Genomic DNA, 15271 nt, shown 5'->3' on the forward strand with positions numbered 1-15271 from the left:
CGCACAGCTTATGGTGTGTGTTAAATGAGATTTGTTATCAGAATGCTGGGGAATATTAGGTATGATGATGAAAAACAGAATAACGCTGTTGAACATTTTGTATGCCTAGCTGGACCTGGGCTGTGGAAGGGGGTGCCTCCCCGGTGGTGGAGGAAGGAGTGGATGAAGACATGGTGGTGGTTTCTTCCCCTGAAGTATTCCTTGACCCCAGATGTTCCTTGGAGTTGTTGCTGGTGGTGGTCCTGTTCTTGGGCAGAGAATACAGTGTGAGAGAGGTGTCCCACCACATCCAGGGAGTTGGGTTTAGGGAGCAGAGAGGAAATCCTAGCTGTGACATGGAGTGAATGTGCTAGCCCCTTTGTGCTTCTGTTGTCATTTCCAGGTCACCAGAGGTGACCTCCCTGCTGGAGGTTCAAGGGTGCATACCCAGGGTGGCTTGCCTCCAGCACCTGCTAACCTTCTTCCTCTGCCTATCTCTCTTCCTCTCACCTGTTTTAGAAGCTGAGGCCAAAAAAGCATGCAGGTGGCTCCGAGCAACAGGATTCCCTAAGTATGCTCAGCTTTTTGAAGGTAAGGTCACTCAGTGGTTCCCCCTGCCCAACCCGAGTTGCCTTATCCCTCCATTTTTCAGTTGGAACATGGGACCCATAAGATTTTTTTTTCTCCCACCATACAAGGAGCTGTTTATCCTGGCCTGCTCCCATAGTTACAAACTCTGTCCTGTCTTTTCTCCTGCCTGCTCATCAGCTCTCACAAGTTCTGGGGTCTCCCCTATGTTAAAGTGCCTTGTCTCAAGCAGGCCCGCTGCACTGCACAGCTCCCAAGGACGGTATTTATGTAGACGTAACATGGAGGGTGCACTCTGGAAGCCCTGCTTTCACTTCCCCTCCCAGTGGCCTTATTTCTCTGCTTTCCTTCATTTTTCTGTTTTTCTCTAGGGTTGTTCATACTTGCTGTTTCCAGTCTTCCCACATCCCCACTTGTACCTTCGCTTCATCCCCACCTTGCTAACAAAACAGTCCTTGTCAAGTTCACCAGGGACCTGCATGTGGTTAAATTCAGTGGTCCCTTCTCAGACCTGACTTATCTCTCAGTAGCATTCAGTGCAGTTGGCCACTCCAGCTCCTGGACTGCCCTCTTCTCCCGGCTTTCTGGCAGCCACTCTCAGTCTCCTTCGCCGGCTCAGCTTCTTCTAACTGCTCCTCATTGTTAGAGTGTCCCAGGGCTCTGTCCTAGCCCTTCTTCTCTCTGGACATTTATCTCTGAGGAGATCCTTTTCTGAGCACCATGTATATTCTGATGACTCCCCAATGTCTCTCTGTCCAGACCTTAGGCCCAAACTCCAGATCCATCTCTTCAACTCTCAATTCAGTGTCTCTGCTCAGCTGTCTGACAGACGTCTCAGATGTTACCACCTGATGGCGCCACCACCACTTAAGCCCCACATCCCGGCATCATCCTCTGGTTCTCTTTTCCTTTGTGCCTGTATCTAACCCTTCAGCAAGACCCTGCTCCCTCCAGACTATGTCTTGAATCAATCCACTTCATACCACCTTAACTGTCACATTAGTGTGACCTGCTTGCCCAGCCTAGTGCTACAGCCTCCTTTCTACACTCCGTCTGCTACTCTGATTTTCAGCAGCTAGAGTGACCCAGGGAGTGCAGGCCTGACCACAGTACACCTCACTCCACTCTGTCACTCACTCCTCCGTGGGCTTCATGGCACACCCAAAATGAAGTGAGCGGCAATGCTTTGTTCTGGCCGACAAAACTGCCTCACCCAGCTTCCACGTGCTTCTCTCCACTTTGCTCACTGCTCTCTGGGCTTCTTTCTACCACTTGCTCACACCAGACTCTCGCCCTCCTTGGAGCCTTAGTTTTGGTCCTGCTGGAGACCTTTTCCCAGACTCTTTGCCCAGTTGGGCCCCTTCTTGCTCTTCAGGGCTCAGCTCAGAAGTTACTGCCTTAGTAAGGCCTCTCTTTACCCTGTCACCCTGGCTCATGTCTTTGCTAGCATTTGTAACAGCATAGTTTGTTTCTCTCACATACTGTTCACCATCTGTTGCCCCTGTGAGAGCGCAAACTCCATGAAAGCTTGGATCGTTTTTGTCTCATTCGCTGTTGTGTCCCCAGTGCCTAGCAGAAAGTTGGTGTTCAATTAACATTAGTAAATGAGTCCATGGGCTTGTTTTACCAGTAGGCAGAGAGGTGTGAGATTTTGCAGGTATTCTCTCCTCTTCCTCCACTCCTTCCTCTTCCCCTTTCCCTTCTCAAACCCCAGGGAGCAGGTGCTCTTGCTCTGAGCAGAAGGGAAAGGGGGCTATTGTTTGACTGCACAGTGTCCTTGTTCTTTCCCTGGTGCCCCTGGTTCACCTTGGGCCAGAGAGGAGGTTCCCTGTCTAGTGCAGCCTCCCGCGTGGACCTGCCTCACTGACTGATGGGTCCTCTTGTCCAGCTCGACCTTTCTGTCTTCTCCTTGATCTTCCCCCTGTGGCCAACCGTGAGCTCCCCGGGTCCCTGCTTCACTGCAGCCTTTCTTCTCCTCCTCAGCTCTCACCTGCCTAGCTCCCTGCTGCCTGGGCCCCTTTCTTCTCACTGCAGGGTCCCTGGCACTGAGTTTCTAACCTGCTGTTCTCGACTCATCTCTGCTTTTCTCTGCCATACAGAAGGTTTGTTTCCTGTGGATATTGGCTCTGTGAAGAAGGACCACAGTTTTCTGGACGAGGACTCTTTGGGGGCCCTGTGCAGGTAGGGGGGCTAAGGGCTAGGCCTGGGAGGTCATGGGCCTGGCTTGGGGCTTCCTTATGGGAACAAAGCCATCCTTGCCCCCCCGACAGAGTAACCTGCCTATTAACAAAGCGCATCTGCTGCTCTCCTGCTCTTCACTCTTCCCTCTGTCTCTGTGCCTGTGATATCCTCACCGCCCACCCCCAGGCACTAGAAAGCCAAGGTCTTTGGCCTTTTTTTCCCCTTCAGTTAGAGCCTCCAAACACTCCTCTAATTCGTCCCCCTCTACTTTTTGAGGCCAAACTACGACTTCTTGGATCCATCCTTCTAACTGGCCTTCCTGTCTTCCATCTCTGCATTCCCATCCTTGCTCTGATCCAACCCCACAAGAGCCACCAGAGTCAGCTTCCCAGTGAGTGCTCCTCTGCTTGAAATATGTCACCATCTGCAGAAAGAAGTCTAAAGCTTTTTTAGCACGACACCTGAAGCCTTTTGCAACATGGCTCTGACCAGCCTTATCAGTCTCAGTCCTCCCCTCACACATGCGCTGATCTGTTTACTGACCATTTCCCTCTCTACCTTGTCACAGGCTTTGGTTGAAGACTGGGATAGGAGTCTTTGTCTCTCTGTCGATCCAAATCCCATTTCTGTTCTCCAGAAAGACTTCTCTCTGACTGCACCCCTCTGCCTTCAGGAAAGTTGCTCGTCCCACCCTCTGTGTGCCCTCTATGCCTTCTGTCTGCTCTGTTCTTGAATGTGTCCCATCTCTGTAGTGGTTGTTTTTATTTTTTGTCTCACATCTGTAAATTCCTATAAGACAAGAGCCCATAATATCTAAAGCATCATGTCTAGCACTGAAACCTTCATGAACGCGGGGACTTGGGAGATGTTTTGATGTCTTGAGCACGTGAAGCAGTGGACGGCATCTTCCTAGTGTCTAGGCTAGTCCCTGCAGGCTCAGTGGCTTGTGACCCTTGGGTGAACCCTGCTTTGTATTATTTGCAGGAGGCTGATGACCTTGAACAGTTGTGCCTCGATGAAACTGGAGGTTCATTTTCAATGCAAGCAGGTGAGTTAGGGCAAGGATAGGATCTGTGGTCTTGTGGCACCATGGGGAACCCAGGACATACACAAACCACTTATAAAACTAGTTCCAGTGTCCTAGGAGTCTGGGCTGTCCAGGGTGTTGCCTTGCTCCAGCCTGGGAGTAGGATGTAGGGGGCTTTATGAAGCTGCTGGGTTTCCGCTAGCCTGGTCTCGAAGTTGGGGTATGAGAAAAAGTACCCTGACCCATAGCATCACTCAGCCTTATCAGCCCACCACTCCCTCCTGGATTTTCTAATAACTTGACCTAGTGATGGCCATCCCTCAGGGAAGTCCATCTGCCTTACATGCCTTCTCTGTGATGGCAAAAACTCCTTGACTTAGGGGCAGAGACAGAATAATGTGATGGAAAATCATGGCCTATATGATCTTAGAAGATCTTAGAAGTCAGGATGTCCAATCTCACTTCACAAAGTCTTACCACACTAAGCCTCATTTTCTCTAGCTCTACAATGAATTGAGGGCAGCATTAATACCCTCCAAAAACCTTTCTGACTCTGCTAGTCTGGGCTTGTAGAAACTAAGATAGCTCTGGGTCTGCATGTAGCCCTGGAAGGTGGGGAAATGAACCTATCCTTCCCTGGGGTCAGACATTATGGGTTTTTCTCTGGAGCTTTTTCCACCAGAGGCCTGCCGTCAACAAGTCGCCAGGGAAACAGGAGACCTTGGGCTCCTAGCCCCAGCTCTGCACTGACTTTTCAGTGACTTTGGACAAACCTCTTCCCCTCTCTAGTCCTCAGCTTCCCCACTTTGCAAAGTAGAAAACTAGAAAATGTAAAATATCCTTTCTAGCTCTGGCATTCTGGGATTCTTATCTAAGACTGTAGCCTCAAGACTCACTGGGAGCCTGCTGAGGACAAGATGTCGGGATGCTTGGATTCCAGCCCGGCTGTGTCACTCACTTGAAAGTGAAATTGTTAGTCCCTCAGTCATGTTTGACTCTTTGCAACCCCATGGACTATATCCCTTCAGGCTCCTCTGTCCATGGGATTCTCCAGGCAAGAATACTGGAGTGGGTTGCCATGTCCTTCTCCAAAGGATCTTCCTGTGACATTGTATGACCTTGGGCAAGCAGCTTCTCATTTGTTTGGGTTTCCCTGTGTGTAAAATGGTTAGGGATTTGATTGATCAGATGACTACTACCCTCCATCCAGGCTTTCTCCATGACTCCTGGCTTCTTCTGGCACTCCCAGAGTACAGAGGAGTGCCTCCCACTCTGAGGATGTGTTCTCAGTCAGAGAGCAGGGCCCTTTGCCCCAAAGTCCCCAAAGAGTTTGGAGGCAGAGAGTGGAGCCCAAGAAAGGGCTTGTGGACTGGCTACCTGTGACCCTACCCTGTGATGCCCTTCTCAGAATGAAGACTCAGAGGAGGAAGAGCACTGTACCATCAGCAACCACTGGACCTTTGAGCGAGAAAGTAAGCAGTGGTCTCACATGGGGTCCTCTGACTTGTTGGCCCCACCAAGCCCTGGCCTGCCAGTGACCTCTAGCTGTGAGGGCGTCCTCACTGAGCTTAGTGCCACCTCCCTGCCTGCCATCACCGTGAGCCTACCACCTAAGCCAGCGGATCTGCCCTTGCTAGGCCATTCTTCCAGCCCAAGTCACTGGCCCTTCCTCAGCCTCACTCGGGGCCAGGAGGGCCCCCAGGACAAAACCAAGAAGCACCGTTCCCAGAGCTTCCTCAAGCACCTTGAGTCTCTGAGGCGGAAGGAAAAGGGTGGAGGCCGGCAAGCAGATCTGGAGCACAGCTCAGTCACCTCAGAAAAGGTTACCAAAGCCTTCTCTTTCCGAAGTCGCCATGGCTTCTTCTATCGGGCCAAGAACCAGGCAGCCACTTCAGCCAGTGGCAGTGGCTCTGAGACTCAGAGGGCCTGGGAGGCCTGGCCTGAGGCCATGTTCCAGCGTCCTCCGCGGGCACACCAGGGTGATTGCCTGGTGCATGTGCCCAGAGACCACAAACCAGGCACATTCCCTCGCTCCTTGTCCATTGAGAGCCTGTGCCCAGAGGATGGACACCGCCTGGCAGATTGGCAGCCAGGTAGGCACTGGGGCTGTGAAGGGCGCCGGGGCTCCTGTGGCTCCACAGGCAGCCACGCCAGCATCTATGACAACATGCCGGAGCTGTATCCAGCTGAGCCTGTACTGGCTGGGGCCGAGGCTGAAGAGGAAGAGGAGGAAGGTGGGGACAGCTACACTCACCTGGATGACATCCTCCAGCACGTGTGGGGGTTGCAGCAGAGGGTAGAGCTCTGGTCTCAGGCCATGTGCCCAGACCTGGGGCCTCGAGATAAGGAAGAAGAAGAGGAGGACGAAGTAGAGGAGGAGGCCACTTCAACAGTAGAAATAGCCACCGATGGAGTGGAAGGCCAGACCAGTGAGGCTCGGACCCAGGGAGAGGCTCCAGCCCTCAGGGAGTCCCTAGCCCTGGGCCACGTGGATGTGCAACTTGGAGTCCTGGCTCAGCCTCAGACCCCTGCCAAGGCTGAGTTCCTGGCACAGTCAGAGACTGGGGCCCCGGGCTTTGCCCAGGATCATGAGGAGGAGACACATTCAGGGGGGGAACCAACCTCTTCCTCCAGCCTGTCTGTGGAAGAAGGACACGTTTCCGACACTGTGGCCTCCTCCAGTGAGCTGGATAGTAGCAGGAACTCCATGAACGAGGCTGAGGCTACAGGGTCCCCGACTGGACTCCAGACATCAGTATCCCGTGAGCGACGAGATTCAGGTGTCGGGGCCTCACTTACCAGACCCTGCAGGTGGGAGTTCAGGGTAAGGGTGGGGCAGGGCTTCTGTTGTCTCTCTCTTTCTCCCTTCTCCCTTTCCCTCCTCCTCCTCTCATCTCTTCCCTACCCCTCCTCTCCCCTCCCTTCCTTATCTGCTCTCCATATCCCCCTTTCCCAAGGCCAATTTTTCAGTCCCAAGGCGCAGGGGAAAGTTCTTAGGGGCTGAGTGATTGCCTGCCAATAGTCCGTCCCAGAAGAGAAAAAGAAAGTACAGGACTCAGGAAATCTAGAATGTAAGCTTTAGGACCTGTGTCTCTACAGCCTGTGCAAACTGTAGCTCCTTTTGGGTTTTGGGTAGCCCATGTGTAAATCAAGGGCGTTGCAGGAGATGGTCTCTGATCCCCAGCTTCACTATTCTGGGTCTTTCAGAGCAGCCCCTCCCCTGCAGTCTTGAATGGAAGAGGGGCTCATACTGTTTGCTGGCACTAGATGGGCCTGATCTCTGTACCACCCTCCCTGACAACATCTTTGCCTTTGGGCAGCCCTGGAAATCTAAGCTTCCTCCACCATGGAGCCCCGCAGCAGTGCTGACAGTGGTCCCATCTCTTTGTATATTTTTCCTTTGGTGGGGGGAGGAAAAGGACCAGAAGAACACAACTTTTCCTAAGGTTTGCTGAAAGCTGCTCCTCCAGCCTTCTCTACCCCCTTGCCCCTCACTAGGAAGCTCCGTTGGCACAGCTTTCAGAACTCTCACCGGCCCAGCCTCAACTCAGAGTCGCTGGAGATCAACCGGCAGTTTGCCAGCCAGATACACCTCCTGCACAAGGGCTCACTGCTGCGGCTTACCACTTTCATGGAGAAGTACACCATCCCCCACAAACAGGGCTGGGTCTGGTGAGTCCTCCTGGGCCAGAATGGCCACTGAGCTGCTTATCCAGGTCTTAGATCCCTCCCTGCCCCACTCCAGGGTCCTGGGAGGGTCACCCTCAGAAAGTGGGCCAGGCAGGCAGAGCCCCTATGTCAGTGGACCAGTGGGATGTGCTGGGAAACTGGAGAGGCCAGCATGACTCCAGGTGCCTTATTTTTTTTTTAATCTCAGTTTTTTTTATTTGTTTACTTTACAATATTGTATTGGTTTTGCCATACATTGACATGAATCCACCATGGGTGTACATGTGTTCCCCATCCTGAACCCCCCTCCCACCTCCCTCCCCATCCTATCCCTCTGGGTCATCCCAGTGAACCAGCCCGAGCACCCTGTATCATGCATCAAACCTGGACTGGCGATTCGTTTCACATGTGATAATTTACATGTTTCAATGCCATTCTCCCAAATCATCCCACCTTTGCCTTCTCCCACAGAGTCCAAAAGACTGTTCTATACATCTGTGTCTCTTTTGCTGTCTCGTATACAGGGTTATCGTTACCATCTTTCTAAATTCCACATATATGCATTAGTATGTATTGGTGTTTTTCTTTCTGGCTTACTTCACTCTATATAATAGGCTCCAGTTTCATCTACCTCATTAGAACTGATTCAAATATATTCTTTCTAATGGCTGAGTAATACTCCATTGTGTATATGTACCACAGCTTTCTTATCCATTCGTCTGCTGGTGGGCATCTAGGTTGCTTCCATGTCCTGGCTATTATAAACAGTGCTGCGATGAACATTGGGGTACACGTGTCTCTTTCAATTCTGGTTTCCTCGGTGTGTATGCCCGGCAGTGGGATTGCTGGGTCATAAGGCAGTTCTTTCCACACTGTTCTCCATAGTGGCTGTACTAGTTTGCATTCCCACCAACAGTGTAAGAGGGTTCCCTTTTCTCCACACCCTCTCCAGCATTTATTGCTTGTAGACTTTTGGATCACAGCCATTCTGACTGGCATGAAATGGTACCTCATTGTGGTTTTGATTTGCATTTCTCTGATAATGAGTGATGTTGAGCATCTTTTCGTATGTTTGTTAGCCATTCCGGGTGCCTTATGTATGTCTGTGGGAGATGCATGTGGGATTTACATGAGTGTGTGCCATGAATGAGGAGGGGGTGAAGGGGAACCCCAGGCTCCCCAGCTATACCTCTTCTATCCCAATTTCTATGCTACCACCAAGGAGATTATCCTGAAATGCAGCTTTGGTGTTCATTTTCCTGACAAAACCCTCCTCAAAGAATAGGGTCCAGTTTCCTTCCCATCATGATCCTTTCACATTTCAACCCTGCCTCATCTGTCAGGGTCTTTACTCTACCACACCCAAACAACAGCACCATTCAGGCCAGCAGACCAGTCAGCCTTCTCTGAATGTAGAATCTGGTTCCTGCCTCTTTACCTTTGGCCATGCTCTTCTCTCTGCCTGGAATATCTTTTTTCCCCATTTCTCCCCTGGGACAATGCCTACCTATCCCTCAAGAACTGGCTGAATTTCTACCTTCCCTCTGAAGCCTTCCCTGACCCGCTAGGTACAGTTACCCTCCCTTGTGGGTCTTCCTTAAGTTCTTGGCTCACTTCTGGCCATGTGTATTGTCACTGCCTGTCAATGCAGTCATCTCCTTGACCAGACTGAGAGCTCCCTGTGTTCCTCTGGGACTCCCTAGGACTGGGCCTAGAGTGGGTGCTCAATGAATGTTGACTCTGGGCAGATGACGTGTTTCTTATCCCACCTGAGTCCCCAAGACTAGAGACAGTCTCCAAGCTGTGTCTGGGCCTACCCTGTCTCCATTCCTGATCTTTTGTCTCTCCCTTGAATAGGTCAGTCCCCAAGTTCATGAAGAGGAACAAGACACCTGACTACCGGGGCCAGCAGGTATTTGGGGTGCCACCCCTCATTCATGTGCAGCGCACAGGCCAGCCACTGCCCCAGAGCATTCAGCAAGCCATGCGCTACCTGCGTAGCCAGTGCCTGGACCAGGTGAGGCCTTCCAGGGAGCATGAGGAGAGATGGCAATGGGAAAGGAGTCCAAGGCTGAGGGATCGGGGGAGGGGAGCCACTCTGGCCTTCCCCCTGGGTCAGGCTGGCCCAACAGAGACTTCCTATATTCATGAAGGCCAAAGAAGGATGGACTCAAGTTCCCTTTCACCTGGCTCTGTGCCAGCTTTTTCTCACCCAAGTGCAGTAGCCCCCATCTACCAGGAGCCTACCTTAGCCTAGGACCTTGTTTTCCTATTCATTCCCCTAAGGCCATCTCTCTCCTTGGACCCAAAGCTATAAAAACCCATCTCTTTGGTTTTTCCACTTCTCTCCTACCCTGCCTAGCAGGAAGCTTGCAGGCTTGGGGGTCTCTGGGGTGGCCTACACTCCTGACACCCAGTCTATGGCTGGCCTCACAGTCTCCTTGCCTCCCCTCCATGGGCCAGGTGGGCATCTTCCGCAAGTCTGGGGTGAAGTCCAGGATCCAGAACCTGCGTCAAATGAATGAGACCTCCCCTGACAACGTCTGCTATGACGGCCAGTCAGCCTATGATGTGGCTGACTTACTGAAGCAGTATTTCCGGGACCTGCCCGAGCCCATCTTCACCAGCAAGCTTACTACTACTTTCCTGCAGATCTACCAGCGTGAGTCACCCACCTATCCCCAGTAATTTGCCAGGTTCTCAGCCTTCCTGAATCCTAGGGTTTGTGGAAGATAAACCTTGTGGAGGCAAGTATAGGCATGCCCATGAGCTCAGTGAAAGATTTTCTATGCCGAGTTATAAGGTTGTTAAAGACCACATTCTATTCCCCAAACCCTTTATATGGAAGGATAGACTGAGGCCCTGAAGAAAGGCAGGGACTTCCACAAGGGTACACTTCACATAGAGCTGGGCTTGATCTAGCACCCAGAGTCCACCTTCCCCCTCACCAATTTCACTTTGAGACTGCTGTGCCTTCTGCATTCCTGGAATGCAGAGGCTCTTGGGGAATAAGGAAGCCCTTCTGTCATGCCTTCCTCACAGTCCTCCCCAAGGATCAGTGGTTGGCAGCCACACAAGCCGCCACCTTGCTGCTCCCTGATGAGAACCGAGAGGTACTACAGACCCTGCTCTATTTCCTAAGTGACATTGCCTCTGCTGAGGAGAACCAGATGACAGCCGGTAACTTGGCAGTGTGCCTGGCACCTTCTATCTTCCACCTCAACGTCTCCAAGAAGGATAACCCCTCACCCAGGTGAAACAGGGCAGGGCATGGCAGGGAGGGTTTGGGGCTCATTGGCTTTTTGGCCCTGGTTGGCTGGCATGGCAGTTCCCAGGCATCACCACAAGGGGTCAGTCTGACTCTTCAGGGGCCTGGGGCTAGCTGGATGCTGTGAAGCAGGGGCTTGGAAAGGGCTACTGCTGCTGCTGCTAAGGCGCTTCAGTCGTGTCCGACTCTGTGCAGCCCCGTAGATGGCAGCCCACCAGGCTCCGCCGTCCCTGGGATTCTCCAGGCAAGAACACTGGAGTGGGTTGCCATTTCCTTCTCCAATTCATGAAAGTGAAAAGTGAAAGTGAAGTCACTGAGTCATGTCCAACTCTCGGCGACCCCATGGACTGCAGCCCACCAGGCTCCTCCATCCATGGGATTTTCTAGGCAAGAGTACTGGAGTGGGGTGCCATTGCCTTCTCCGTGGAAAGGGCAACAGATAGTTTTGTGTTCAGGACTGGCAAGTGGGCTTCTGGGGAGTTTGTCTTGTGCCCTTGTGCCATCCTCTCTTCCTGGCTCTCTCTTCCTGGCCCTTCCCTCCAGGATCAAGAACAAACGCAGCCTAGTTGGCCGGCCAGGCCCTAGGGACTTGAGTGAGAACATGGCTGCCACCCAGGGCTTATCATACATGATCAGCGACTGCAAGAAACTTTTCCAGGTGAGTCACTCTAGGCCATGGTGCCTACTTCCCAGACCCAGTAGAACCAACATACCTGACCTTTGCACCCTAAATCAGGGATAGGGCCGATCTTGACCACATATGCCTCAATCTCCTACTTTTAGCTCTTCCCCTGCAGTTTTTCATCTACCACCCCACAGCAGCCAGACCTCTGCTCCCTTAAAGTGAACCTGGCAGACCCCACAGGCTCTAGAACTGGAGGTCCCTGACCCTCTGCCACTCCCCATGGCCCCCAACCCAGTCTGTGTATGCCCTCCCAGGTGCCTCAAGACATGGTGCTGCAACTGTGTGGCTCCTACAGTGCGGCTGAACTCAGCCCTCCGGGCCCAGCCCTGGCTGAACTGCGGCAGGCCCAGGCTGCTGGTGTAAGCCTGAGCCTCTATATGGAAGAGAGCATCCAGGAGCTGCTGCACAATGCTGCTGAGCGCTTCAAGGGCTGGATGAGCATGCCAGGGCCCCAGCGCACGGAGCTGGCTTGCAAGAAGGTGAGGACGTTGCTGCCCAGGCTGGCCATGGGACCAGGGGAGGGGAGCAGAGCCCAGGCTGTGTGCGAGGATCCTCAAGGAAGGAGCTGCCCCGCCTCTCACTGTGCTTCTGCATGGAGAATGGAGAATGGCAGGCAGCAGAGCAAGCACCGTAAGAAAGCGAGAAGCAAACGAGACCAGGGCTCTGTCTTAGGGAGCACCTGCTGGCATTACCTTCCTGAAGGCCTGCTCCAGACAGGTCACGACTTTTAGAGCCTCACTCCCATCCCTCCCTGCACCGCAGTCACGCTGAGCTCCTTACATTTCCACCTTTGTGCTTCTTACCGCTGCTGTTCTTCTGTCAGGATGGACCTGCCCCAAGCTTTATATTTCCCCAGCCATTTTCAGCCCCAACTTGATATGCCCCCTCCTCCGTTCAAAGGCTCCAGTCATGCCCCAGGCTGGAGGTTACTTCTCTCTGTCCTTCTTGACATGAGCCATGTTCCTTCTCCAATTCTGATTATAAGTAAGGCCACAAGTCCGAGGTTTGCCATGGTCATAGTAAAAACCCCCTCACAGGATGAGGGTAAGAGGCTTGTACAGGGCCTGGCACATGCAAAAGGCACCAGGAGTGGCAGCTTTTGTTGCTTTGGACGTGCTCTGCTTTCCACGCTAGGTGGGGGAGTTCATTGAGGATGACCATCATCTTCGGTTCCAGAAATTCTAAGTACCATGCCCATTGCTTGGTAGAGCCTAGTAGGCCTTGGAGAATATGTGTCCTGTCATCTTTTTGTGCTCTTGAGCAGGCAGAGGAGCAGAAATCTGGAAAGGAGAAAGAGGACAGGAAACATAGGGCTGGTCTGTCTGGATCTGGCTGGGGTTAGCAGAGTAGCCCTGCAGCCTTCCCTTGTTGGGGGCTGGAGTGAGGGCAGGCCAGTGCCCAGGGGTGGAATGGGAGTTCTCCAGGCCTGACAGCTGCCCCTGTCCCCACTCTTGTTGCTCACAGGCGCCAGACGGGCACCCGCTGCGCGTGTGGAAGGCATCCACAGAAGTGGCAGCCCCTCCAGCCGTGGTGCTACACCGTGTCCTGCGGGAGAGGGCCCTCTGGGATGAGGATCTTCTGCGGGCCCAGGTGTTGGAAGCCCTGATGCCGGGTGTGGAGCTGTACCACTATGTCACTGACAGCATGGCACCCCATCCCTGCCGCGACTTTGTGGTGCTCCGGTGAGGGGCTTGAGCTGTCACTCTTCTGTGCTTGGGGGACTGGGGAGGTGGGGAGGAAACCAGTGCCAGGAAGCTGAATGTGTGCATCCCTTCCCCACAGGATGTGGCGCTCTGACCTGCCCCGTGGGGGTTGCCTCCTCGTGTCTCAGTCCCTGGATCCTGAGCAACCTGTGCCAGAGTCGGGGGTGCGGGCTCTGATGCTCACGTCCCAGTACCTCATGGAACCCTGTGGCCTGGGCCGCTCCCGGCTCACTCACATCTGCCGTGCTGACCTCAGGTACAAAGCCCCCTCAGCCCTGGTGTCCCCCCCACCCCGCCCCATGCCCCTGATCCTAGGAGGCAAGTCCTGTCTTCCTTGTCCCTGGTAGGGGCTCAAGGGGAGAACCCACAACTCATGCCTTCCTGCTTCTACCTCCTCAGGGGCCGTTCTCCTGACTGGTACAACAAAGTCTTCGGACACCTGTGCGCCATGGAGGTGGCAAAGATCCGGGATTCCTTCCCGACCATGCAGGCAGCTGGCCCTGAGACAAAGTTGTGAGCCTCAGCCTGATCCCAGAGTGCCACTGCCCAGGCCCCCTGGCACGAAGGCAGTGATGGGGGGATGAGAGCAGAGAGCCCCCAGATGGATGCTGCTCCTAAGGGTAGAGGCAAGGCCATGCAGTCCTCCTTACTTCCTGAAGTTCCTCCATATGTACAAGGGAGTAAAAGAGAATTTCAGTGTCTGGTCTCCATTCCACCTCCACCCCTGAACCTGTGTTCTGCCTTTCTGAGAGAAAGGAGTCGTTTTTAGAGCAGGAAGACAGCTACTGCCCTCTGGGTCCATGGAGCGACCAGTCAGTCTAAAGTCTTCTCAGCTCTCCTGCCTGTGGGTTGAGGAGGCAGAGAGCCCCAGCTCTCTGCTATTCCAAGAGGTTAGGTCATCCTGTTTGCTGCTAGGGTCCTTTTGAGGTTGGACAGGAGGTTCTGGTCTTGCCTTTGGGCCCAGCATTGATCCTGAACTGGCTTTTGCAGAGAAATTGAACTGGAGTGGACAGGCACAGGGGCAGAGCACAGCACAGCCCCAACCACCATGAGCTGTTTGATTTGTGTAAATAAGATGCTGATTTTTACGAGGCTGATTTAAGGAGGGGGCAATGATGGGTCCCAGTGGGTGATATGACGATTTGGGATAGCTTGGGATGTGAGAGTGGGGAGAACCTTCCTTTATCAGATCTCAAGAGACCAATGAACCAGTCTCCCCTGACTTGGGCTCCATACTTTATCTGCTACTCTCTAGGGTCCCATGTAGCCATTGGCCATGCACTGCCATGGCTAGTGAGTAAACAGACACCGCGCAGGCTGAATAAAAGCAGATGGTGGCGAGGAGACACTATCTGTGTTTGTATCACTTTTTCTGCTCTTCTTGCCTGTGGTAGCAGGCTGATATGACAGCCCCTTCCTCCAGCAGAGACCTGGCCCCTGGTTCAAGCAGCCAGCCCATCAGATGGAAGGGCTTAGTGTCATCTCAGCCCACTGGGACTTGATCCAAACCTGACCTATCCCACCTACCAGTCGTGTTGGTTCACATGCAAAGTCAAATGCCAAACACCAACTGGTGCTTTGTTATTTTTGGCTGAATAAACAGGAGTGGGATGGGTTCCAGCCAACCAGTTGTAATGTTTAAACCTATTTTATTTGTACCTATAAATACTGTACAGTCAGTATTTTATCAATATTAAAAATGTTTATGTACATATAGATAAATATATATATATATTATACAGACACATCTATCTATATATATATATACACACAAATATTCTATCATGAGTGTACCATAATTTGTGGGTCGGGGCAGAGGTCTAGCAAGCCTTGGGGGGCAGGGCACTTAAGATGCAACAGGGGAGGTGGAGAGCACAGTCCATGTGATACCCCCCAGTGCAACAATAAAGCATTCCTAGAGATGCACTCTATCTGTGTGGTTGTCTTTGTGGAGATGATTGGCCAGGGACAAGGGACAAGTTATGATGCAGGTTCAGTTCAACCTCAGGTTCAGATGTTGTGAACATTAACACAGGACACCAGGGGAGGCCGCAGGAGAAATGGGGAAAGGCCTCAGTCTTTCTCTTTGGGAGTTGATTAGGGCTGGGGGGAGGTAGGATTCCAAGAAGCCAGGGCTTCAGTAGAAGCCACAAACCCTATTCCCTGACTTG

At 52.7% G+C, this 15271-nt stretch overlaps 1 protein-coding gene across 2 annotated transcripts; it reads left to right on the forward strand.

Moving 5' to 3' along the window:
* The first annotated feature begins 461 nt into the window (after window positions 1–461).
* On the forward strand, window positions 462–15031 carry STARD8 (StAR related lipid transfer domain containing 8). 2 transcript variants are annotated; one of them, XM_018043956.1, is made up of 13 exons: window positions 462–570; window positions 2667–2748; window positions 3733–3796; window positions 5184–6586; window positions 7274–7447; window positions 9302–9461; window positions 9908–10106; window positions 10487–10697; window positions 11256–11370; window positions 11652–11876; window positions 12862–13079; window positions 13180–13356; window positions 13500–15031. In XM_018043956.1, the coding sequence occupies exons 3-13, from the start codon at window positions 3740–3742 to the stop codon at window positions 13615–13617; spliced, it is 3057 nt and encodes a 1018-aa protein (XP_017899445.1). In that variant the 5' UTR covers window positions 462–570; window positions 2667–2748; window positions 3733–3739; the 3' UTR covers window positions 13618–15031. The 2 variants fall into 2 exon arrangements, with proteins under 2 accessions (XP_017899445.1, XP_017899444.1); XM_018043955.1 differs by lacking the exon at window positions 2667–2748 and having other exon boundaries at window positions 494–570.
* The last annotated feature ends 240 nt before the right edge of the window (window positions 15032–15271 follow it).

This window comes from Capra hircus (genome assembly GCF_001704415.2).
Source record: "Capra hircus breed San Clemente chromosome X unlocalized genomic scaffold, ASM170441v1, whole genome shotgun sequence".
Classification (NCBI taxonomy): Eukaryota; Metazoa; Chordata; class Mammalia; order Artiodactyla; family Bovidae; genus Capra; species Capra hircus.

What these genes read in the sequence shown, in the direction of transcription:
- STARD8 (XM_018043956.1), top strand. Translation starts at nt 3,740, where the DNA reads ATGACCTTGAACAGTTGTGCCTCGATGAAACTGGAGGTTCATTTTCAA. An exon ending in TCACTTACCAGACCCTGCAG is followed by an intron (nt 6,587 to 7,273) that starts GTGGGAGTTCAG and finishes GCCCCTCACTAG; the next exon opens with GAAGCTCCGTTGGCACAGCT. An exon ending in CACAAACAGGGCTGGGTCTG is followed by an intron (nt 7,448 to 9,301) that starts GTGAGTCCTCCT and finishes TCCCTTGAATAG; the next exon opens with GTCAGTCCCCAAGTTCATGA.